The following is a 27011-nucleotide window of genomic DNA, read 5'->3' on the forward strand; positions in this document are numbered from 1 at the left end:
GCTGCGGAGGATTTGGGGATGAGGCAGATTAGTGTTGTAGTATATGCTCGCGGGAGGGCACCCCCTGCGAGAAACTCCACTGCTGCACGGTGGATATCCTTGGCAACCGTGTTCCAGCAATCGGCAAAGAAGGCCGCCGAGAAACCGTCAGGGCCGGCAGCCCCTTCCATGGGAATGGAGAGGACGGCCCCGTGGACCTCGTCGATCGGGGGAGGGAGCAGGAGAGCTTCATTATCCTGTTGGTTGGAAAGAAATAGTCGCTTTTTTAGAAATCGAAGGGGGTGGCAACCTCTGCCTGGAAGAGGTGTTCAAAGTATTTAACAACTATATTTTTTATCTCATCTTGGTTAGTAATTGTGTCACCTGTCTGTCTTGATGACGGAAATGGCTACTCGTCTGATTTTTTCACTTGCCGAAGAATGAAAGAACTTGGTGTTTCTGTCTCCTTCTTGTAGCCAGGAGTTTCTCGATTTTTGCTTCCAAAATACTTCTTCCATGAGCTCCAATTGATCCAGAAGTTGCCTAATTGCCAGACTTTCTTGGAGCAGGTCGTTGCTGTCCAAGCTTTGCAATTGACTGTCAACCATATCCGGCTCTTCCTCAGCCTTGTGGATCTGGTGGAAAATGTTGCGAAAGACCTCTCTATTCCAAACTTTAAGCAATTGCTTCGTTTTCTTTAGCTTGAGCTGGACGTTAAGCATCCGTTGTGTTACACTCTCCCCTTCCTAAGCTTTTCTGATCAGAGCTTGGAAGGAGTCAGAAGTGACCACATCCTCAGAAATCTAAAAGGCCTGGCCTTTGGTTGGGAAGTTCTGGGGAATAACAGCCGAAGTGGAGCATGGTCGGATCTGATACGCGGCATGTGCTCCACTTTGAATAACGGAAATTCTGTGGCCCATCTGCTATTGAGTAGAACCCTGTCTAGCTTGCCCAAACACGAGCACTCCCCTCACGATTATTACACCAAGTGAATCGGTTTCCAAAAAAACCAGCGTCTAGGAGACCGGCGTTTTGTATCGCATCCTCAAACTCTGACATGCTGGATCTATCCGGATCTCGGGTCCCCCTTCTTTCCTCTCTCTCGACCACAGCGTTGAAATCTCCTCCGACAGCCCAAGGACCTTGGACTGTGCTGCGGAGAGTGGACAAATCGCTCCAAAGTGTCCTTCTTTGCACCTTGTTGCAGCTAGCACCCTAAAATGATATGGCAAAATGGATGGACGGTGTGGATAAAACCTATACATCATGGTGGCCTCAAAGCCCTATCCATTCTTAGCTAAGGGATGGCAGAGTAGTACCCAATGCGCATCCCAAAAAATCATGACAGTTGAGATAATCCTAGTCATCCAAACAGCTGCCTGTCAATAGATGGACTGATGGTGCCAAAGGTCAGCATTGGCAGAGTAAGAGTCTGCATTTAAGGAGTGCCCAACTCAACAATCTGCAATATACATATCGAAATTCCATGATCAACTAATCAATGGTTTTGGCAAGTGCCTGACTACTGCATGGAGAACATTTGACCAATGTGGCTTATTAGGCTCCTTGCCGGTAGACACATTTACCACAACTATCTTGAAACAGGCCTTGAATATTCAGATGAAAAGCCAATTCAAAATATTTACTATGCATGGGTCAGCATGTGGAGAGATCACAGTCATATAAACCACCTTGCACCTCTTAACTTGGCCCAGGCTTGAATGAAAGATATAGAATCTGGGCAGGCTCTTTATATGGGGCCTAAATTCAGCCCTGGGTGGACGCACAAGCCTAAAAATCAAGGCCGAACATGGGACATGGCAGGCCAGGCCTGGGAGCAAGGTGGACCACCTGGGCACGCTCTTTATATGGGGCCTAAATTCAGCCCTGGGTGGACGCACAAGCCTAAAAATCAAGGCCGAACAAGGGACATGGCAGACCAGGCCTGGGAGCAAGGTGGACCACCTAGGCTGCTGTCTGTGGCCATCCCCATTTAAGAGGTGTGGAGGTTTAAATATTCATTTCTATTTTCAAAGAGATGTCCAGAGAAATGGTTGGCCATGAATCCTGTGAACTCGAGTTCTTTAAAACCAATAGAATTAGAATTGCCTTAAAATTTTCAAGGGATGAGCGCAAACTGCTGTCTGACCTGTCGTGTCATATCTATTCATCCTGTTTGAGTTCATTTATTCTTTCGAGAATCTCCACTATAATCATCAATCAGTTTGCTAACATGCTTCCAGAATGGAACTTCCACCAAAATCCCATCACGAGTAAACTTGTAAATTGAAGAAACATCCAAATTCTACCAATTGGATCTGTGAATGTCAAAGACTTATACTATCTTGCATAAATTCATCCATACTCATGAATCGTGATCAAATCGTTCCACTCATTCTAAGTCAAATTCTTGTGTAAAATAGGATAACAATCCGTGCAACATAAAAGAGGCATTAAACAATGCTCAGCTTGAGAAAATCTATGGCATGCTTAGGTTCTGTTTGTACAAGTGACCAATGAACCTATGATTCAAATCCATGGGGCATCTCGTAATTGATAGCCCATATACTGATTATCTTACATATGGGGAAATCCCATATTGGTGGTCCATAAGCCAAATATGGGAAAATCCTATAACTTTTAGATGTATTGATAGCCCATATACTTGAGTATCTCCCATATCAGAAAATCCCATATTGTTGGTCCATATGCCAAATATGAGGAAATCTAACCTTTGGTGGTATTGATAGCCTATATTCTGAGTATCTCCCATACGGGAAAATCCCATATCGGTTGGCCATACGCCAAATATGGGGAAATCCTATAACCTTCAGTGGTTGCCAGTAGGCACACAGTAAAAAAAGAAATGGTCCACATACAAAAATACAACAGAACAACGATGGAAGATTCAACCGTCATGATCAATCTGGGAGAATTTTTGGGGCACCTGGAATTCATAATACAACCCATAATATCAACAGTTTGGAATTATTGGACTGTGATCACCACTTGTACAATCTTTTTTCTTGACTGTGATCACCACTTGTACAATTTTTTTTCTTTTCTGATGTGCATCCCCACTAGTACAAACTGAAAACCCAAGCTTACAATAGATACACCTCATGTACAACAGCTACATGCTAAAACGAGGATTATGGCATTCCATCCCTGGAAGGAGAAATTTGAAAATATATCAAATGAACTAACCACTTGGTAACACTCTGTGAAATGGACTGCTTTGCTGGCAGAAACAGATTTTGGATCTGCGCTGGCGACAGACAGTGTATACTAGTCAGAGAATCTTGGCAGCTTGGAAGATACTATTAGTCCAGTGCTGTTGAATGATCCCTGCACACAACAATTGCAACTGAAAATTCAAGTCTCAAAAAGAATTCAAGTCTCAAAAAGAAGAAGAGGAGGAAGAGGAAGAGGAAGAGGGAGGGAGGGAGAGCATCAGCAACATAGTTTCATGGAGAATCCAAGAAACCTAGAACCTCTGAAATTTCATCAAATGGTTCCACCTTAGGATCCTTCATATCAGATCTGATCATCTATAGGCAACAATACCACGACTTGGGGCACTGTACCATCTTTCCTGCCACATACCATTTGTTTAGAAAGTCAGTACCATGAAAACATTATGTCCCACCATGACGATTGCCCTCACTGGGTAGGCCACAACTCTATGTTGAGTTATACCATTGGTTGTCCATTGATTCCAACAGTGTGGCCCACCTTGGGATTCTACAAAGAGGATTTCAAACATGATTTTGATTTGTAAGCATAACCCTAAGCATAACCCACGAACAATAACCACAAGAACACAATCACAAAATCTACTATGATAAAAAACTTTAAGTACAATGCGTCTGAAGGGAAATACAAGATAATGCGAATAACAAAACTCCAAAGGCTCGACCGCACACTCCTGCTGCTGCTATGCTACGGCTGCGACCTGGCGTCACCTGCACGCATCAATCGTGCATAAGCTTATAGAAAGCTTAGAGGGTGGTGTAAGTGTGTGCGCAATATGAGCGTGCTCAGGATGCAAGGTCAGAGAAATGCGGGATCATGCTGATGAACACATGTATGCAATCAGCCATACCAAGGCCATGCGGTGCAAAACATGAATGCGATCGGCCACATCAAGGCCATGCGATGCAGAATGCAAGTCAAGCATGTCAATCCTCATCCACATATCAATGCAGCTCCTCACTAGAGCATCAAATCAGTGCGGTTCTCAGTATGGATAATCACCGGGGTCAAGTACACTCTACGCCAGCTTGCCGCCCCTATCCGGACGCACAACTGGGAGGGTGGAAGAGACCTCACTATCCGCCTGCCAATATCGGGCCCGGCTCGTCGATAGCGGACCGATTCCTCAAGCTGGTCAAACTCAACCTAGAAATTGCCCCCTCACTCAGGCGGGTAAGGTCACACCCCTTTCCAACCGACCACGACACAGTGGGAGACGCGGCCTACTGGTATACGGCCCTCGCGCGCTCGTGTATCCACTCGGTCTCGACGTTGGAGTCATCCTCTGGTACCATCGGGTTTAGAAATTTTCACCCAGGGACATCTATGGCGCCCGTATGCTAGAACCAAATATTTTCGGTATCCAATCCTGCCATCCACGATGTGTCTGTGGAGGCTATGACCCTGATGTCGCTAGGGCATACAGTATCTATAATCACACAAATGCAAGTGCATGAGTCACACTATCAGTCAATCCTGCGTGTACCATACACTTATATGGGATAACTCCGCCTATCGAGGAGCCCATAAACAATCCACCGAAGGCATATGCTATGATCGGTCACTCCTCACATCGGGCATACATATGATGCATATGATCATGAATCATGGACCTATATTAAACATGTATAAAGAGATGAGCTCTGATCAAAACGAAGATGGGCCTAGACGGCCTACACATTACAGGTATGGGCCTATTAATGGGCCCTAGGGAGAGAATGACAATGCGGACATTTAACCAACATCATCCTTACAATGTGGACATCAAACCATCATTGCTCCCAAGGTGTAGCCCACTATAAAATCAACACATATATCATGGTGGAATCACACTATAATGGGCCTTATGTACGTCCTATTGGGCCTTGACCCATGGGCCTCCAGTACATCAAATGGGCCTCAAACCATGGGCTCATATATCTCAAGTGGGCCTTAGTGGGCAGGCCACAAATACATCAAGCTGGGCCTAATCACACGAGCCTTACATACTTCACAATGGGCCTCATAATATGGGCCTTATACAATCAAGGTGGGCCTCAACAATGGGCCTTAAATTATCTCCAATATGGTTGGACAGTTGGATGAAACACATGCATCATGATGGAGCCCACTCTAATGGTTTACAATACATACATAAGTGGGTCCCATGTGGGGCCTACCATAATGTTTATTTCCCATCCAACCCATTAATAAGGTCACTCAGACCTGGGGCCCACAATAATGTTTATTTTCCAAGCAACCTAGGGCCCAACATAATGTTTATTTTCCAACCAATTATTTATAAGGTCATGTGGACCATGGGCCCACTTAATGTTTATTGCCATCCAACCCATTAACAGGGTCACACGGTCTGGATGGGTCCCACTGTAATATTTATTTGACATGCAACTTGTTTACAAGGTCACGTGGACCTGGGCCCACCACTAGGGCCCACCGTAATGTGGTCCACAAATCCATCCACCCATTATGTGTGTCCCACTGACCGACGGTCCAGACCAAGTTTCAAGAACATCCAAAACTCAAGTAGGTCCCACTAAATGTTTTTATATGTTTAGGCATGTCTTCACATGATTTTAAATGGTGTGGCCCACGAGTTCCGCATACGGTGATTCTTGAATGCTCCACGGCCGGGAAGGAGGACCAATAGATGGCGACATGGATGTAGAAAACACACATCGTGGTGGGGCCCACTGGGCTTTGACACCGGTCAGCAGCAGCAGTTGCTGCTGTTTATATATATATGTATATATATAAAACCATTTTTCCAGGGTTTTTCCGGGGTAGGGCCCACATCGGATCGATCCGACCCAGCCTATTGGTCCCTGTAGCTCGATACAATCCCATAGAGTCCAATATTGGGCTGTTTTTGATATACTGGAGCATTAGGGAGTAAATCAAAGGTAGGAACACTGTTTCCTATACCATGGCCTGCCAGGAAACCAGATCAACCTCATTTTTCCGTTTAATGCCTAAAATGATCTGAGGAAGAGGATGAATGGCTTGGATCTTATACATACATCCAGGTGGGGCCTACATGAGTGCCCAAAAAAATATTTTTTTTTTTGAAAAGCTGGCTTGTGCACTAGCGTTAGTTCGCACTTCTCTGTTTACCGCACCACGTCCAGCGTCTAGAGACGCTAGACGGTCTACATGTGGCACAAGCATTGTGGTGGGTCCCACTTGGACATGGCCCACATATATGTATACATATATATACACATATAATATAATCTTATATTATACATATACTATACATATTATATTATATATATTATATATATTATATAAAATATAATATATAAAAAGGAGGACGTATTGGGTCCATCCAAACAGTGGATGGTGTGGATCATCACCTGCAATAGGGTGGGCCACACCATCTGATGTAGATGGACAGGTAGATATAACACATATTGGTGGGATCCACACCATCACAAAGAGAGAGAGAGAGAGAGAGGAATACACGGTGAGATAGAGGGACCCCGCCACTATGGGCCCTCCATTGATACAACACATACATCAAGTGGGTCCCACAACAAGTGGCCCTTAAAATTGAAAGCAACGATAGATCACCCACCTTATCTTTCTTCTTCTTGGTCCCTTAGACTCCAATGCTCCTTAGCTTGCCTTTTGATGGTGGATGATGGAACTTTGATGGTGAGGATGAGAGATGAGAGGGTGGGCCACACTTGGCTTTTGGGAAGAGTTGGAGAGCCTTGGACGTTGAAAATTTTGGGTTGCTTGAGAGATTTGAGAAATAAGAGAGAGAGAGAGAGAAGTGATGGGAGTGATATGGATGGGTGAGGTGGTGGTTGTAATTAATGAGGTATGGGTTGGTTTGAAAAATGGGTAAAAGAGGAATGGTGAGGGAGAAAGAGGTTTGACTTATGAGAAAAGGAGGAGTGGGGTGGTTGTACTTGGATAAGGGATGCATTTATGGCTGATTGATGAGACTTATTATAGAGATTCTCTCGAGATTCGCAACGCGCGGCATTTCTTCGGAATAAATGCAGGTCCACATCTCCTAGCCTGGGTATCGGTTCGGTGTGCAAGTCACGGTGTTGGAACTACGACGACGACGCGATCGCTATGATACAAGTTTCAGATCGAGCTGACGTCGGTAAGCGGGACTCGGCTTAGGATCGCGCGCAAACGTCTATAGGCAACAATAACAAAACTTGGGCCACTGTACCATCTTCCCTGCCACATACTATTTGTTTAGAAAGTCAGTACCATGAAAACATTATGTCCCACCATGAAGATTGCCCTTTACAAAAATAAAGGCTGATCCACTCACTAGGTAGGCCACAACTCTATGTTGAGTTATACCATTGGTTGTCCATTGATTCCAACAGTGTGGCCCACCTGAGTGACGGGGCCTGATTTTTGTGCCAGGTGATCTCACGGTGGGGTTTACCATTTTCATGGTACTGATGTCCTCCACTGGAGGCATGTTGGTGGAAACATGGTATGGTACTACAAGTGGCACCTTGATCTCAGTGTTTTAGTGTGTTTCAAGTCCTCTTGGGTGTTGAGCTCTTGCCATCCCTTCTTTTTGTTTTTAACACACACACACACACACACCCCCCTCATGGGCATTCAATCCCATGATCTCAGTGTTGAAATAGAGTCTGTCTACCACTGAGCCATGGAGCCGGACCCAGCTCTCACCATCTATTTGTTGGTACCAATTATCCTCTTCCTTTTGGAATCTTATTAGGGATCAATTATCAAAACCACCCAAAATGTTCACAAGGTAACTCCATGGTTGCCAATTTTTAAGGCCGTTTTCTAGAGTCATTCTATGGGAGCCCCCATTTGCTTCACACATGCAAGGGAGCTTTATCATGATGCCTCCTGTGGCTACAATGCTGGAGACAGTTATACAACTGTTTCTATGAATTTGAGTTATCTGCGGCTCCCACTTGACATGGTGGATTCCAGTAGAAGAAAATCCTCTTGAGTGGTATTGGAATCGTGTTACATATTCACACATGTGTTTGCTCAAAAACAGCTATAGGAATGCCACATCTGGAGATACGTATGAAGTGACATACATGCAGGTCTCTATTATATAGTTCATGGAATGAGGCATTATCAATGCATGGGCGAATTGTAGAGGCAGGGCCTTAGGGCCATCGTTCAGTTGTCCAAATTGTTGATATGATGGATTGAACTCTGGATGGCCCATGCACCAAAAATCCCCGAAACTGAAGGCAGTATGGTTGAAGGCGCCAGGAGCACCTGCCCCTATAGCACCTGAAATGTTCAAGTGGCCTAGGAACATGCCTAGAGATTCCAGGCACATTTTTTAATTTTATATAAAAACATTGATATTTAATCATTTATGGACGTAAATTAATCTTTTTGAAATAATCAAAAGTCAATGCCATGAATTTCTCTTAACTTGGAACCCAACATTCCCAATTTCCCCCAAATTCCCAAAATTTAAATCCTAATTTCCCCAAATCCTAAACCTAAATTTCCCACTTTCCCCAAATACCCATATTCACCAATCTAAAACTACAATTTGCCAAAATCCCTAAATTTTCGAAACCCTATAATCCAATATTCAAAATCCCAAATAACCTATGTTTTCTAATTCTCCTGAAATCCCCAATTCATCTTATCTCTTGTCTGACAATGACTAAAGCTCAACCTGCTTTCAAGAAGTCCGCATACGCTCAACTCCTGAGTTCCCAAGAGCCACTTTTAACCGATTTCGTTAATGCGTTTATTTAGGTTTAGTTGCGCAGCTTGGAAGTTCTTGGAGCATAAAACATAACCACAGTGATCTACTGAAATGAGCGAAAAACAATCATACATTCATATACAAGTCCAAAAGTACAAAAGGGGCGCATGACGCTACCCAATCAATATCTCAAAAGAATAGTAAGTCCAAAAGAATAGAACTGAGCTCCCCAATCAAGCTGGCGGAGAACCCTCCATCAACTGGAAGTATGATAGCTCGTCCTCCTCTTCCAGGCTCACCTCGCCAGGCTCCTCCAATCTCGAGTCACCTGTATCTAAGAATGAGTCTGGTTGGTGTTTTAAAACACCGTCCCAAAGTGGGAGTGAGTGATTAACTCAGTGGGTACTATTAGTCTCAAGTTATCACAGGCATCAATTATAATATGGTCTTAATGAAAAGCAGACAATCACATATGTCTAAGTAATCTTATTAATGCGCATGTATGCAGCATGACATGATGCATGCCCTCACCATAACGCTCCCTCGTGCGACAACATCTAATGATCGCCAATGCCAGCACTCCCTCAGTACGACCTCGACTGCCGAGTCACCATCCTAACTAGTGCGATGCAATGCGATCATGTTAACCGAGTTATTAGTTAGGTCCATTCACTCAGTCGATTGGAGAATCTGGTACACCCCACGTATTAATGCCCTAATCTGGGTGCGAGGACAAGACCCTCCAATGCGTGAGGCCAAGGCCTCGCGGTCCATGATCCTGTCAGGTTCCTCATCCTTGACTTCAAGCACATGAGGAATGCCAAGAGAAAGGAATAGCTCGCGGTCACTACGAGGAGGTGCGGTACCCCAGCGTAGGCCGACAGCTCGGACACAATGTCCCATTCCACCATGCCCGGCTCACGAGGCTGTGAACCAATTTCAAGTGGGTTATTGATGAGCAACAACGGTTGTAGGGTGTCCCAAGTTCCATACAAGTGTGAGCAAACAGGGTTAACAATCAAGGTTAATCAGATAGTAGGCTAGACCGCATGAGCCCAGGCAAGTGCATGGCGGAACAACGTCAGGTGCAAGAAACCCATGTAGTCTAACTACTGTCGCCTATACGCACTCGCCCAAATCCACGGGTTTAGCCTCAAGGCAGTCCTACCAACGGGACCGCCTTAACTCTCCTTGTTTTCTTGACCAACCCTAGGGTTTGGATGGTGGTCCACAACATGTCAACGGACAGGGTTATCAACTAGCAAAATCATCATCATGTTCTCACACCTCAACATATAATTCAGATTCTTCTAATAAGCAAGCTAACACAATTTTATAAGCAATGGTGCATGTGTGTTGTGTGTGTTGGTGAGGAAGTTGCGCACTTCCTACAACTCATGGAAACAAATTACACAAGAAATAAATAAGGCACGCATGCTATAGGGCATCGTCATATGAGCAAATCCAACAAGACATCAACAAGTGATCATCAAATTGCACCGAGTCATGTAAGAAGCAAGAACAACATCATGTGAGGAAATCAAATAAAACATACAATTCCATACACTCTAAATGAACATAAATTCTTAGGTTTTCTCTATATTCTCTAAATGCATCAACCAAGCAAATCAAAATCATTAAACTTATATTGAAATTGGTGCTAGGCCACCTAGGAGTAATAGTCCGCACCTATGGTTCGTTGGAGATTCGAGAAACGCCCTAGGAAAGAGGGCTTTCTGGTCGATCAGTTGGAATCCCTAAACCAAGCTCTTACATGTTAGAATTTCAAACCAAACCCACCTTCCTACATAGATTTCATGAAGAATGGGTGAAAACCTTACCTAGGCAACCCACGGTTGGTTGTTGAAGTCAAGGAGGAGAGTTTCTCCTTGTAAGAGAGGCAAGGAGTTGGAAGGGTTGGCTCTCTTGGGGCCCCACTTTGATCTAGGGTCCACCTTGGATCTCCTCCTTCTCTCTTTCTCCTCTTTACTCTCCTTCACTCTCCTTCTCTCTTGCTGATTGTAGCAAATGAGAGAGGGAGTTATGAGAGATAGGGTTTATTCCCTAGACTTAGGCCCTTTGGCCTTAAGTTCCCTCAAATTCCCAAAATAGCCAACTAGGACTTACTTTTGGGGGGTGGTGTGGCCCTAATGCTCCTTTGGCCACTAAATTCGGTAGGTAGGTGCCCTATGGCCCGATTAGGGCCAGTGTAAAATTTAGGAACAAACGGATGGACGATTGTGGGGTTTGAGTCAACGGTTCTGATCTTTAAACGGCCCTGAGGGGTCCATTTTGGTGATTGGAGTGGTTCTGGTGGTCCTCTGGCTATGAAATTTCTAGGATGGATGCTTCATGGCCCGATGAAGGGCCATGCAAAATTTGGGGACGATCGGACCTGGGGTTTGGTCGTACGGGTCCGATTTGTGATCGACGGTCACCGTCCCACGATCGGGTCCCAGAGTTGGTGGACGGGTGTAGGAAAATCCATTAGACCTCCACCGTAAATATGGAAGAGATTCGATGGTTGGACAGCCTGGTATCTCGGTTTCATTTGTAAGCGCCTGATTTTGGTCCTGGCATGGGTGGGGAGTATTTAGTCAGTGCCAGATCCCACTTCTGGGTGTCCAATTTCCCCCAAATTCCCTAAATTTAAATCCTAATTTCCCCATATCCTAACCATAAATTTCCCACTTTCCCCAAATACCCAGATTTGCCAATCTAAAACTACAATTTGCCAAAATCCCTAAATTTTTGAAACCCTATGATCCAATATTCAAAATCCCCAAATAACTTATGTTTTCCAATTCTCCTTAAATCCCCAATTCAGCTTAATCTCTTATACGACAATGACGAAAGCTCATCCTGCTTTCAAGAAGTCCAATGCGATGACCTTAACATAAAAGGAGATAAGTTGTTGGAAAAGGGCTTAACAGCCATTTCTTTTCTATTCACACCCTTATTGGGTGGTAAAAAAACCATACCTATGAGGTGCCCAAAGGGTACCTCACATTAAATAAAATTTTTTTAAAAAAAATAATAATAATAAAATGGTGCCGTAGGCATGCCTAGGCTCATACATGATGTAGTCGCCTCGTCTAGGGTCTAGGTAGGATGCAATAGGACCAAAATGCCCAAGCATGCACCTAGAATGCATTGACTACACTCCCAAGAGGGTCTAACCTATAGAATATTTGGCCTTTTCTTGCGTCTAATGAGAACTATTGCTCTTTTTTCTTTCTTAACTGTCTATTCTTTGGCCACATATTGCAGGGTTAGGATTTTTCCATTTCAGAGTTTTTAGTGTATCAGAAATCTCTACTGAGGCCCTAGGTCTCTAATATCAATGGTTTGGATTCCAGATCCAATCGTTCCCATGGGCCACACTAGCACAGACTAAAAACCTGAACAATGCTACACAAGCTTTCAGCCCTAGACTATTACATATACCCAAAGTGGTAGGAGCTCCGATGTGGGATAGGCATGCGGTAGGCAATCTCACTATTCAAGTGGTAGAGTTTTGGTGTGGAGGGAATTCAAGGACCAAAGTTGGAACACATGGACGCGTAGGGGAACATCTCCACCAAGGTCCCAACCAATAACAAGTGACCCCAGGTTATGAAGACACCAATGATCGAATCCTTCAATTGTTGGAATGTGATAAATAATCCAGAATTGCAGGAGGAATGAGATTGTGCTAACGCAGCTGTAAACTGAGTCCTTCATGCGGGCCTCAGCCTCGTAAGTGTTCACTCCCCAAGTATAGGGTTGTGATGTAGTAATAAACGCGGTGACACCGAGGTCGAATCCCAAGGGACTGAAACCTATACATTATCTGAAATTAGATAGAAATAGAACTAGCCTAAGATGAAATCTAAATCAAATATAAATTGATGAATAATGGTGAGAGATTAATGTAAAACTTAAGAAAAATCAGAGATAAGAAACTAGGAATTCAGAGGATCCACTTGTAGAGATCAAGGAGATCTTATGGTTGCTTCAAGAATCTTGAAAATTAAACTAAACTTCCTCTGATATAATTTTAAAGAGATGAAAAGTATATGAATTAGAATGGATTCCATTACCAAACCATGCCCAGGATACAAAGCAAACAACAGAATTAAACTAATTACCAACCAATCAACAATGCATGAAGGTTAGGAAGGGTACCGTCATCTGACCATACCCATGAGATGATGGTGAACAACAGGGCTTTCTGACGTCATAAACATCAAAAGGAGAAAGAAATACTCAAAGCCATCGCAGATCTATTGTAATTTCAGTCACAACTAACCATTAAAAAAACTGAAAGTATTCCTTTTAATTGAACTAAAATCAACATCAGTCAGTCTAAATAAGAGGCACAAGCAAAGTCTCTCCCATCAGACTACAAGCTTCACCTATTAACCCTAGCTAAGAGGTTTAGCCACACATATACATGATAATGCTAATATCTCTTAGAAAAAGAAAGGATAAACAAAGGAAGAAGGAAAACAAAAAACTCTCGTCGGCCCATTTCACGCCTCCACGGCTGTCCAGATATGCCTCCCCCACGTCCAAGATTGGATGGATCTTATCTCCACTTCTCCCTCTCCTTTTATAGGTAGCAAAGTCGGTGGAGGAGTGCGTGCCAGAGGCGATGGCTGGGAGAGCTTTCGCAGCTCTTTACGCAACAAGAATAAACCCCTTATGCTGATTTCCTGGTGAGGGCCATTCTTGAGTTTATACAGAAGATCCAATCCGTTCACTAGCTTCTCCTCAAAATTTTAGTTGGAATAAAGTACTCCTGGACGTTCTATGTTGCGGCCCATGGAACTTGTAAAGCCACCGTCCTTCTTCCGTTTGAGCGGCTGGGATCCCATACTTTTTATTTCTTCAAGTTTCGTCACCTAGGCCTTGGTAAGATGGGCCTTGGAATTCTAATGGACGGTCCGAATCGAAACATTGATGCCCGATGGGGGCCCACAAGGATCGTCTGCAAGCTCTGTTTGTGAAACAGAGCTTGTGCAGCGTTTCTCTGTGAAAGTCGGTGGGGTCCATGATCAGCGTCGGTTAAGAAATCCATACCGTCCACTGAGTTCTCCTCGAAAAACCATCCAGAACTGGATAATTTTTTCTCAGATTTAGTGTGGCCCATTGATGTTTTTCTTCCGCCGTCCATCCTGCATTTGATCGAGATTTACACGCGTGTGCACGCATGGGAATAGAAGGACAGCTAGGAGAGAATTGTTACCGCCCTATGGAGAGTATGGACGGTCCAGATCATCTTAAAGGATGATGGGTGGGCCCCACTACCCAAAAATGATCGGACGATGTCCGTCCGCGGCCTTTTCTTGAAAATTTGAGAAGAAGAGTCGGTCAGCCCCTTGTTTGACCGAACTCCCAGTCCGGTGCACCTCTCGTGCACATGTACCCTATGTACATGCAATGTACATGTGGGGTCTATCATGATGTTCGTAAGAAATCTGCTTCGTCCATCCGCTTTGTCACTTAATTTGAAGGGTTGAGACTAAATTTGGAGCATATTTAGATCTCAGGCGGGCCCCAATTTGAGATTTTATGGGCTGATTTATCCATTGGGCCACTTCTACAATGATTCAATGGGTGAAATTTGACATGTGGACATCAGGCCATGTATGAAGTTTCAAGCCGAGTGGATGGTGGAAACCTTGTGATCTTGCATTCTGACTAACTTTCAGGCTACTTGAGCTTCAGTTTCTCAAATTTCTCGGATCTCTGGCATGTATATCCATCGATCTCAGTCCCCTGGAGTCTGTCCCTTGCCTTTGGTGTTATCAAAGCATTAAATCTATGCTTTATCATCCTTTTTCAGTCTAAGCTCGTACGTACACTCTGCATCACAAACACGATTAAATCAGCCATTAAACGGTATTATGCTTGTAGATCAAGGAAAAGTTGACGTCTGAAGATGCAATAACGTTGGACCTACACTAAGATTCATTAATGGATCGATAGATGGATGCATTGATAGTGGCGGCCACATTGATAAACATGCAAATAGGTCTTAGTACTTGAATTGAAGCACTTTTGCAAAAGATGACTGTGGCACGAAAAGTGAGGCAAATATTTGAGGATCCACAAAGAACTTTGTAGTTATAACAAATAAGTTGGCACCCACAAAAGTGCAAGCAAAAGAGACATCATCTACAGTTGACTCCCAACAAAGGTTGTGCCAAGCTGATGCATAGGGTTGCACCACCAGCTTTCGCCAAAGAAGAAGATTCGTCGTAGATGTAGTACAAGTCCAACCATCTTAGGTAGATTAGATTGGTTTGAAATGAATCTCTTAGTTTATGGGAATTCTCAGTGAAGATTCATTTAAGGTATACAAAAGAGGGGGTGGGGTAGGAGGTAGGCATTCCAAAATTTTCCATATGTGAGATTTTCTTAAGTATTGTAGGATGAAGTTTGGTATCAATAAAGTATTTCTCCCTCTCTATTCAAATATTCTTGTGGGTGTACTCTTGTCCATTTCGTTATGATTTAGGTGTCAATGTCTCATTGACTTGATAACCAAGTTGCCCCGGAGATCCAAGATATCACCTTTAGGCTAAAGACTTTGTTTACCCATGGCAAATTCGCATAGAGATAGAGTACAAACATTCTGTCTGATTTGCAAAGGGAGCAACTTCACACTAACAATTCTTAAGCTTGAAAGAAATTGAATTGAGTAATGAATCAAGTTTCGAGGCAGCATAGAATCAGGCACAAGTTTGAATTGAGTTTAACACCCTCGCGGACGCCATGGCCAGGCTGGGTAGCAGTACCCAAACGTCCTTCTTCTCCTGCACTCTGGCAGACCTTACTTCTCACACCAAAGGTCTCATTTTCTTGGACAAGGTTGGGATGGGGTCTCTAAGAAATCGGTAGTTTTTCTTGTGCAGTTTCCTCTCCACATGATAGGTTGGCCCAATTGCTTTTTGTTCTGGCCAACCCGAATATCTCTGTAAAGTTGTGATCTTTTTTATCCCCATATATGGAATTTGCTGGCTCAACTTCACACTAACAATTCTTAAGCTTGAAAGAAATTGAATTGAGTAATGAATCATATTTTGAGGCGGCATGGAATCAGGCACAAGTTTGAATTGAGTTTGAGCATTTAAACCATGAGTTTGATCCGTTATCAAATTAAGCAATTAAAGAAAAATCTATTACTTCACAATCTACCTTCCGTCAAGAATCAACGCACTCCAAACAACGAAACACAAAAGGATATCAATACAATGGATTTCTTCCAAATCACAAAACTTGAAACAATCAATATACCTCCCTTTTGAAAAGTCATTACCAAGTTTATGTTAATACAAGTTATTGAGTTGTTGGGCCTAGTTTCAAGTGTCTTTGTGTTAGCTAGATCATGGCTCATTTCGGTACATGGTATAGGAACAAGCAAGCAGTACACTACTTCCTCCAATGGTTGTACGCTAGGGGTGGGATCATGTGGGTTGCTACAGCACATAACTCGGTATATAGTGTAGTTTTTTACAAGAATCAATACTGCAATTTATACATGAAATAAGGACTATTATTATTACAAGGCCCACATGCATAATATTATATATGCATTTTATTTCATAAATCAACATATAAATCTCCTCACTATTAATATAGATTGACATCACAAGGTATTCTAGTCTAGATTATAAAACCATACGTGTGGATCAATCAAAATAGCAATTTGGATTGCAAATGACCCAAAATCCAGATAGCAAAATTCATAATTGAAAAGATAGGAAGATCGACGATTTCGGTAAAATTGTTCCCATTGGGTTATTGGTTGGTTAATATGATAAGGAATCTAGTTTGTTTTGTTGTTGTTGGAGGCAAGTACATAATAGTTTATACAGTTGCTCTTGGAGTTGCATTTGTCTTAACACATCTTGAGAAGCTTTGTTGTCAATCAGAACTAGGAAAACAAGATTCTGTAGAGTTGGGTTGGCTTGGACATCTAATGTGTAGGTTAGCCAAAATTTGTGAATCTCTTGAATTAATCTTTCCCTGATCTGAACACTATAACCATCTTCTTGATTGATGCCAATAACCCTCCTAGCCTTGCTTTTTTGTAAATTTCTACACCACCACCATCAGTTTGTCTACAAAATTCAGTCATCCAATTTCCCAAGTCGACATGATTTTTCTGTCCAAAAAATTAACTTTTCAGCATGCCTTACCAATCCAATAGCATTGACTAGAGCATGAACTATGGGAGCTTTCACAACTGGAAGCTTTGAACCTGCATTAGAAATCTTACCGCTATGATAACAATCAAAGTGTTTCAAATAAGTTGATTTCATTAGTTTATATATAATAGTGGAATACTGCATAAGTTGCATCTTGCATCAAACAAAGTTCTAGTCTATCAATCTCACAATTGAATTAGAAGATAATGGTGGAGTCACACAATGCTCAGCAGAACATGCCTCCATCCGGCGGGCCCCACCATGGATGGGTGATGGACCAAACCCCCATCAAACAATTACATCCATCTCATTAATGGTAATTGTCTATTGCAGATTGCCCCTTGGCCTTCTCTTATGTTCCTTTTACCAATCCATTTGCAAGTCAATTATTGAAAGGCTCAAATTATCCAATAGAGGTACCTTTGCAGCATCAAACATCTACGATAAGGCCCACCAGATGAACGGTCTACCCATGTGAAAATGCCACTATAATTCAAACTCAAATCGCATATTTCCCCATTGTAAAAAATAAATAAATAAATAAAGAGAGAGAGAGAGAGAGAGAGAGAGAGAGAGAGAAGAAAAAATTTGACGTATTCCTAAAATCTGAAAGAAGAAGAAGAAGAAGAAGAACTCACCGGAAGAGGATAAGTGAAAAGGATCGCATTCTTCTCCTTTTTGTAGATGATCAACTGCAACAATCTATTGAAGACGATATACTTGCCAAAAAGGAGTCAAAGATCTCAAAAAAATAAAAAATAAAATCCAATTTCCAATAGATAGATTACACTGCAAAAACACTGAAAAGAAGATGATTTCTTCTCCGAGAGATGTACAAGAATTAGGTTTTGAAGGATACAATGTGATGCATCCGATGAGGAAATCTTTATTTTCTGAGAACTTCTTACAGTAGAATTGCACGATAAGAGCAATGGCGATGATGACCGTTCCCACAAGCAATCTGATGTTGCTCAGACGCACATCTTCGGTGTATCCTTGGCCGGTGACAATCTGCAAGAAGAGAAGAGTTAGAACCTCATGTAAAGTCTCTGAAAACCCTAGAAATGCAAGAGAGAGATCGAGATAGATAGAGAGGGCGGAGGTCTAGGGTTTTGGAACCTCGGAGACGGATTCGTCGAGAAGGTGTTTGATGGAATGAGGATCCATCAAATTAGCTTTTTTAGGGTTGGGTTTGAGAGATGAGCTGCTGCTGTTGCTCACCATCTCTCTCTCTCTTCTTCCTTCTTTCTAGCTTTTCCTATTTCCACTGTCCGAAGACAGAATACTCGCACGCAAGCAATGCTTGGATGAAGGAGCGCGGTAGGGCTAGGAAGCGAATTGTGTACTGAGTAAACTATGTGGGGCCCACCGTGATTTATACATTTTATCCCCTCCGTCCATCCATTTTACTATATCCAAAGCTCAGGTGGACCACATCACAATAAACATTGTGAATTGAACTTCTACTGTTGAAAATTTCTCGGGGCCCACGTTAGTTTTGCATCAATATGATAAGTGTGTTTTCCCTTCATCCATGTCCGTGTGATCTTTCAAAAAGGTTGGATTACAAATAAAGGCCCTAGGAACTTTTCAACTGTGGAAATCATTATTTCTCCTGTTTCCTGTGGTGTGGTCCACTTGAGGTTTAAATATGCTTCAATTTTGAGTTCAACTTCTAATATGAGTCGAAAAAAGGAATAAGCAGAGTTCCAGCAAAACAATAATGGGTCCTCAAATGGCCTCCGACCCTACCTAAAGGGTCTTTGGATGATGTCTCTAAGGCCAACCATGTGGTACGCCTTGAATCCATTCTATCCATTAAAGTTAGAATTTGATAAAAGGTCATGGTCCAAAGAATAACCCACATCTGCTAATCATGTGGACCACACCACATGAAAATAGTTGACAATCACTACAAGAAATGCTGGAATTACCGGTGCTTTTTTACAAGTGGCTGACACCCGTAAATGACCCGCAGTCACAGATATGTTGTAAAAGCTCCGAAACCCTAAATCATCTCACCTCTCTCTCTCTCTCTCTCTCTCTCTCTCTCATCTCCTCCCTAAAAAACCCACCGACTAACCATTTCTCCCTAAAAAATAAAAAACCCAATCTCTCGTCTTCTCCACAAAATACCTTATCTCTCCATCGTCTTCTCCTCAATCGACTTTTCCTCTCTTGCTCTCGGTCTCGATTCTCTCTCGTTGAAGATGGTCGGTTTACCGTCCACGCCGACATCGACGCTAATAGAGGTGAGTTTGGGGATGATCAGATCTCTGTGTTCAAGGAGGCATTTGGCATGTTTGAGAAGGACGGAGATAGTCAGATCCCTTCGATCTTCACTTTTCCCCCCTTTTCTGCTAGAAATCTGTTGATTTTATGATTTTTTATAGCATTTTTATGGTTGAGGAATTTTTTTCCTTTTTTTAATTCGATTTGATGTTGATTTCATCATATTTGATGATTTACTTCCGAAATTCTCTGTTGCCGAGTTCTATTCAAAATGACAGATGTGCAGGACATTCGATCTGTTGATCAAAAGGAGGGGACCATCACGAAAGATCAACTGAGGTAAAACTCAGGCTGACTGATTCATTAGGTGGGCCAATCTAGTACAATGATACAGATCGTAGGTCTTCCATTGATTTCAAACACAGGGCCTACCTGAAGAATGAATGGCCTGGATTTTTCTCCTGGTGATCTCCACCGTAGGTCCACATTTTGCATTGCTCAGATGTATACGCTAGGGGCATAAAAGGCATACCATGCTAAAGTAAGTATGAACGGTTGTATGGGAGCATTCCTCGTTAAAACAATTAAATACCGAATTTCTCTCCATCCCTCTCTCTCTCTCTCTCTCTCTCTCGTATATATGAGGCAGTCGTTCATATTAATCTCTCCAAGAAGCAATCTCTTTAGTCCAGACAAAGGAGTTTTTGGGTTTTCTTCCCATCATTTGGTTTCTTCAAGGTAAAGCTAAAAAGAAATAATCTTTAAAAAAAAAAAAATGGGAATGATTTGGAAGAGAGGTGTAATTCATAAGCTTCTGTTTTTGGGTTTTATTCCTTTGTGGGGTTTCTTTCATCTATGTGGATGAAGATGCCTTCTTTTCATTGAGAGAAACCTTCCCTTCCCCTGTTTGTCTGAGATTATGGATGACTGTTGATTGAGTTGAATGGTGGAATGGGATTCATGTAGCCGACCCTATAGTACTTGTTAGTTTAGTTTGTCTGTTCTAATATCTTCTTTCGCCCTTGATTGAGCTGTTCATTCTATTTCAACATTGACTAGATCTTTTGGATCTTTTGGGTTCCGATTGTCCATGAACAAGGGGCAAAAATTTCCCATTGTTGAACTGGAATATTATATTATTGATATTTAACTGGACGATATGCATGTTATACTCACCTCTTCAGTTTGTAAAGGTGGGAACCATGATTCTCTTGTCCAGGCTATTAGTTTGTTTGAGCTTGTTTCCAGCAAAATTCTTATAAAAACGGGTTGTAGGTGATCAGTTCTCTTTCATTGACTACTGCAGCAGTTTCCTTTGCAGGAACTCACACTACAACAAGACAGGGGATTGCCGACGCTCTTTCAACGTATTTTTACCAGCGCCTAGAACATAGCGCTGGTAAACATCTATACTATATATATATATATATATATATAATCCCTAATCGCAACTCTTTTCCATTCGTGGCTTGTTTTTGCATGAGAGTAGGACATGAAAATGAAAGAGAGGCTCATTATGGAGAAGGAAACAGTCATTCAAGAGCGTGCTCCTCTGGAATATAATCAGGCCCAATCTGAGCTCAATTTGAGTCATTCGTAAATGCAATAGATAACCTTATAAGGTTCTTAAACTTACCATCTAACCCTTTTTTGCTCAACACAAAATGCACATGTCTTTATTGCATTTTCAAACTTACCATCTAACCCTTTTTTGCTCAACACAAAATGCACATGTCTTTATTGCATTTTCTATTGCAGGTTAGTTTCATAAGGGATATAATCATGGCCAATCTAAGCTCAGTTTGAGTCATTCAGAAATGAAAGAATGTGACATCGAGATCGGTGTTGTTGTCAAGGAGCAACATAAAATTAGTGATGCAAATGTTGAGAGGAAAAAATTGGAAAATGAGGTACTTATGGTGGTTGTTTTGTCCCTATTTTAACTTTCTTGATCTATGAAATTGTGGATGTGTTCTTGATAGAAATTTAATCCTTCCCATTTCACACAAATTAAATGGATGGAGATGGAATAAAAAGATTGCACCCTAAAGGTAGATAAACTACTTGAAAGGCATAGTTAGATTGCAGCCGAGAAATAATGATATAGAAAAAGTGGGAAGATTATGAATTCTCATCTCATGATCCTCATAAATCAAGGGAGGAGCTTGAGAAACTTCAAGCTGAAAAATCTAGATGTGTGATGCATGATATGATTTAAGAGTTACAAAACATTGATAAAACAATGAAGAATGGCTATTGAGGACAGTCCCAACCATCAAGTAGATTATTGAGATAAGTTAGTTGCTTGTGTTCCCTAATTTAACAATGAAACCCAAGTCACAGTTTAGATGGCATCATATCCTATATTGTTAGAAAATTAGCCTATTAAGTAAGAAGCTTGATTTTACATGCCTAATTGAAAAGGGAAGCAAGGTTGGTTTTAGATTTCTTACAAAATAACCAGTGCCGAGAATCCATTTTATGTATACATGTGTTGGAAAATGTTCTTACTGTGATATTCTTCAAATTGAAAAAAAAAAAAACAGTCTATTTTCAGGCCATAGAATGAAGGTCAGGAACTTAGGATTGTTCCATTTAGGAGGTTTTTGGGGCATGTTCCATCCATGGCAGGGCCAATGGTCAGGATTACTAAACCAAGGGCCTTGACCCGTGATGCATTATTTGTGAAACTTAAATAGTTGCTACTGTTGACTTGCAAAGTAACTTGAAGCAGTTGTTTTTTTGTTATGTGTTTTTTGGATTCTTTACTGCTTTTCTAAATGATCTCCTTTTCATATGGAACCTTCTTCTTGATGCAGGATGAATATGCACAATGGATAGTTGCAAATCAGAGAAGCCTTCTAGAAGTCATGGCCGAATTTCCTTCAGCCAAGCTGCCTCTTGGAGTTTTCTTTGCAGCGATAGCCCCTCGCTTGCAGCCAAGATATTATTCGATCTCTTCCTCTCCAAAGTGAGCAATATTTCAAATTTGACCGATCAAATTTCCAGTTATTATTCATTATTGTTATCATTGTCATTTTTCTAGTTAATGGTTGTTGTTAGATTTTGTTTTATTAATAATGTAAACAATTGTAAATCAGAGTAATACCGAGCTCTTTGATTTCATAAAGTGTTGATTTCATTTTTGCTTTTCATTCTTTCTGCAACCATGATCAATTAGGACAATCCCAAGTTCATCAATTTCTTTTTTTTTCTTCTCTTAATTTTTTATTTTTATTTTTCAATTTTAACCATCTGATACTTGTCCACCAATTGGCTAGTTTGGTAATCAATTCAAGGTAATTTTTGGATTATGATGCATCTAAGTTGGTGCTGACAGATTAAATTGAGTTACTTGTATGCCACATATATCAACCATCACATCTTGCCAAAGTTGTTATGCCTGAAAGCTACCTCTGCAGAAATACTTTACAGGTAAATATATCCCTTGAATTTGTGGATGATGTGATTATGACAATATATCTCATGATTTACAAGATAAGCATATATTTTCCTCATAAAATGAGCTTATGGTCCAATTTGACAAATTGTCTTTTATATTTTCTCTGTGTAATTTTGTGTTCATGCCACTTCTATCAACTACATGAATACACAACTGATCCTTATCCATTTGTCTTAACAATAGTGAGATTGAGGAAAGTGAACTCTCTGATGCAAGCTCAACAAATTTGAAAGAAGATAGGTCTTCACCATCCCTAACTCTGATCAGAAAGCAGGTAGATATGCTATACCAGCTCATAAATTCACCAGTTAAATGGTTAGTCTTGTAAAATATATAGAATGGTTTTTTGAAGATCTGTTTTCCCTTCCACTTCTTTATTTCTTTCATCGGTATGGCATTTTGGAGTTAATCTATGTGCATATGAAAAATCAGGGATGGTATTCAGATAAAATTTCATATCTAAAAGGAAAAGTGCCTTCCTCGATAGGAATTCTAACATCAGTTGCCCTGCCCTTTGAAGTTTTTGAGAAGGTTTTGTTAGATGATTCAAACCAGGTTTGTCTCATCTCATCTCATGTCACTTAAGTGTATCCAACATTAATAGAATGCTAATTCTAACATATCGACCTTTGAAACCTTTCCAAAATTATCAGAAATGACAGGTGATTATCAAGCAAATGCTAGATGTGTATGCCTAGATGAGGGCTTCGCTTGGTGAGGCATGCATTTCGTGACAAAGAGGCATGCATAACAAGTGATTTCTTGTTTAGAAGCCTGAAATATAACTTCATGTAAGCCATGTACTATTTGTTCATTCCCTCACATTTATGTAACATAGTTTGTTATTCCTCTAATTGATAATGTTTGCATTTGATTATCTTAATATTGGGGCATGTTGTTTGCTTGCAGTCGATCACAATGCATCATTAACATGAGAGATGCATCAGAGTAGACTTCCTTTTTCTCTATCTAGGGTCCATGTACACTGGAGTAGACTTCTACAAGTTGTGTGGAGTGTCCATTATTCAAAGGTGAGCTTTTATGCAAGTATTGAATTTGGATTTTCAGCATAAAAAACTAAGTGAGTATTTTGAGATAAATATGAGATTTTCACTACCTATTCTAATAATAAATGCAGATCCTCTAGCACTAAAACTGTTGGAAAGACTTTTGGCATTTGCACAACAGCCCCTTCTGCACATGTATGTATTTGCTATTGTATAAAGAATGGAAATGCTTCCTTAACTCTTGTTAATACGAAAATGGGGAAAGGGATAACCTCTCCAACCAGCAAAGAGACAAAACCCTGCTCCAAGACTGAAGGAAAGCACACAATCCCATAGCTAGAGGGTCATGGGTCCAATCTTCCTGTCAAATGCCTAAGCTACATGTCATTTTATTCAATTCCTTATACATTTTGAAAAATAGTATTTTATAGATCAAATTTTTCCAAAGCTTTAACTAGATATGCATATCCCTTTCTGTCTTAAGAACTCCTTTTCTGAGGGCTCAAACTTTCCTATTGAGTCCTCTTACTTTTCATCTGTAAGTGGTGAAAATCTGTTCTTTCTTAAACAGTCATGAGGGGTATTATTCATTTGATTTAGATACAAATGTTGCAACAAAAACACAAGTATGAAATCACTACTACTAGATTTATGGCTCTAAGTTACAGCTGGATGGACATATTCCACACATGGAAGCAGACCCGTTCCGAAAGAACCCCAAATACATGCAAGGTTCATGTTAGATCATATTGAGAATGTTGGAAGTTATCAACATGAATGATTTTGTAGATTGAGAATGTTGGAAGCTATCAACATGAATGATTTGGCATGTAATCTGATTACTTACAAGCACATAGTAGAACTCATATGCATATGTTTGTTTACACTTCCAAATAAGTTGGTTATAATCTTCTATTCCTCATCCATATGTGATGTAACGAATCTGTATTTTGGGTTGTTTGGAAACTAGGAATTTACAAGTTGCTAAAGAATTTATTTTCTGGAAACAAATTCTTTATGAGAAACTGATTGGGTGTACCTTACCATCTAAGTTCTCTTTGGCCATCTAGGAATTTATTAGTTCTCTTTTTGCCATAACCCAACCAAATCTAATTGGGTGTACCTTACCATCTAATCGCTGTCCATCTTTTTCCTAAACAATTGATATTTATATTCTATATTCTTTGACAGAGTTGATCAAATTAAAGTTTATATCTCACAACTACTGGCCACACTTGTAACAGGTAACAGGAAACTTCAGCCTAATACAAGTCAGGCTCAAATCATGGGCATACATGTACTGATCCAAACTCAAACCATGGGGGCCCATCTTTAGACGGGGCAAGGGCCTCAAATTAAGATTGTTTGGGAAATTGTAAGTTTTAACCTCTGACTAATGAAAATTTATTCTTTCAATGCGTTTCATTCTTTAATTTTCATTTTATAGTCCATTTAGTTGGTTATTTGTTCCAATGCAAACCAGTAATATGCAGAATTCCACTTGTCATTTTGTTTTTTGCAGATGCCAAAGTGCTTCATTGTTGTATGAATCATCAAGTATCCAGTGCTAGATGCTAATATCTTAGTTATTTCAGGTACGCAAGGCACATATGTATGAGATCCAAACCGTTCATCTATTATACCTAATTGTGGATACTCCATATGTCCGAAATCATAAAAACCAAATGATCCAGAGCCATGCCACTATTTTATAGGCTTTTCTTTTTTTTGCTTTTTTTGTTGAATGTGAGTTCACAAGAAATGGTTTGGGTCGGGCCACCACCGTTGAAACCTTCTCAGGGTCCACCATAAAGTTTATTTGTCATCCAACTTGTTCATAAGGTTAGACAAGACCTGGGTGATGGGAAAATACAAACATAGCCTGATCCAAAACACCTGTGGCCTTATGGAGTTTTTGAATGTAAGAATGCTATCCCTACTATTTCATGTGGTGGGGTGCACTTGAGCTTTGTATCTGCCTTGCTCATACCCTAAAATAAGCTAGAAAAATGAATGAATGGCGTGGATAAAAGGCATACATCATGGTGGGGACCACAGGGCTTTGACATCAGCTACCTGGCTAGATTGGAAATGGGCTAGCTAGCTTTGGGTTTGGTTTGGGCTGATCTTCATGGCTTGTTGGTTGGATGCGGGCCTGAGGGTTATGCATGGCTTAGTGCGACTAGCTTGGCATTGGTGTCTGAGATTCAGAGTTCCTAACTTGAGCCTGACTTGGGTCATGCAGGGCATGGACCTTGATTCATGGCATAGACTTGGACATGATATATGCTAGCACATTTCAGATGCCAGCACATGGGCTGCTTGAACCATGGTTTTATGACTTGGACGAGCCCGATGAGATTTGTTCGAGTCAGCTCGAACTTGGTTTGATTTGATTCGGTAAGCCAGGCCTGGTCCAAGTCCGATTCAGGTCGTGCATGAAATGCAACGGGTTATTGATTCATGGGGTGCTGGACTTGGACAAGCTATAGGTTGGCCCATTTGCGATGCCAGCTTATGGGCTAGGCTTGACCGATGGTTTAAGACTTGGCGAGTCTGATGCGACTTGTCAGAGTCAACTCATATTTGGTCAGATGTGATCTAACTCTATGGATTTCTTAAAGGGAGGCCTCTCTATACTATGCCCTTTTGTGCTGCTCGCCACTTTGAATCTAAGGTATGGTCAAACCATGGTTTCAAGATTAACAGTCGGATGTTGAATGGATGCCTTCAATTTATGTAGAAGACATGATCAATTGATAGTAATACTCAATAGAACGAACCTCCCTAAAATTAAATAAATTACTCTTTAACACTTTGGACATGTTCATCGATGATCGGGTCAATCGATCAATAGTAATTCGAAAAATATCTCAATATAATTGAAATGTTTTTGACATGTTCAATTGATCAAACATGCGTCTTTGATCGAATCAATGATTGCTTGATCGATGTCAATAAATTGACGGCGCATGCGGAGATGCATAAATGAGCAATTTATTTTCAATTCAAAATGTGATAATATATATATCAGGTGCAATTGGGACTTAGAGTATTCTAAGTGAATGTTAAAACGTTCTTAAGGATTATATAGAGAAAAAGTTAGGGTTTTGAGTGATTTGAAGGGAGTTCTCATTGTTGTAAGTTCTCTAACTCCTGTAATATCGTTTCATGGTTAATTGTTTGTC

At 41.1% G+C, this 27011-nt stretch overlaps 2 protein-coding genes across 4 annotated transcripts; one reads left to right on the forward strand and one right to left on the reverse strand.

The window, feature by feature from the left end:
• Window positions 1-3127: 3127 nt before the first annotated feature.
• Window positions 3128-18422, reverse strand: LOC131236239 (signal peptidase complex subunit 2-like). 2 transcript variants are annotated; one of them, XR_009166644.1, is made up of 3 exons: window positions 18241-18422; window positions 17760-18132; window positions 3128-3327 (listed from the first exon to the last, which is right to left on the reverse strand). XR_009166644.1 is itself a non-coding variant. In XM_058233370.1 (2 exons), exons 1-2 carry the CDS (start codon window positions 18343-18345, stop codon window positions 17824-17826), a joined length of 414 nt encoding a protein of 137 aa, XP_058089353.1. In that variant the 5' UTR covers window positions 18346-18422; the 3' UTR covers window positions 17760-17823. The 2 variants fall into 2 exon arrangements, 1 of the variants encoding a protein (XP_058089353.1); XM_058233370.1 differs by lacking the exon at window positions 3128-3327.
• Window positions 18423-22148: 3726 nt separating this feature from the next.
• Window positions 22149-24596, forward strand: LOC131236257 (alpha-glucan water dikinase, chloroplastic-like). 2 transcript variants are annotated; one of them, XM_058233381.1, is made up of 7 exons: window positions 22149-22324; window positions 22694-22788; window positions 23000-23090; window positions 23249-23371; window positions 23470-23607; window positions 23726-23847; window positions 23955-24566. In XM_058233381.1, exons 1-5 carry the CDS (start codon window positions 22187-22189, stop codon window positions 23473-23475), a joined length of 453 nt encoding a protein of 150 aa, XP_058089364.1. In that variant the 5' UTR covers window positions 22149-22186; the 3' UTR covers window positions 23476-23607; window positions 23726-23847; window positions 23955-24566. The 2 variants fall into 2 exon arrangements, 1 of the variants encoding a protein (XP_058089364.1); XR_009166654.1 differs by lacking the exon at window positions 22694-22788 and having other exon boundaries at window positions 23249-23607; window positions 23955-24596.
• The last annotated feature ends 2415 nt before the right edge of the window (window positions 24597-27011 follow it).

The sequence above is a fragment of the Magnolia sinica genome, unplaced genomic scaffold, assembly GCF_029962835.1.
Source record: "Magnolia sinica isolate HGM2019 unplaced genomic scaffold, MsV1 ctg348, whole genome shotgun sequence".
Lineage (NCBI taxonomy): Eukaryota > Viridiplantae > Streptophyta > Magnoliopsida > Magnoliales > Magnoliaceae > Magnolia > Magnolia sinica.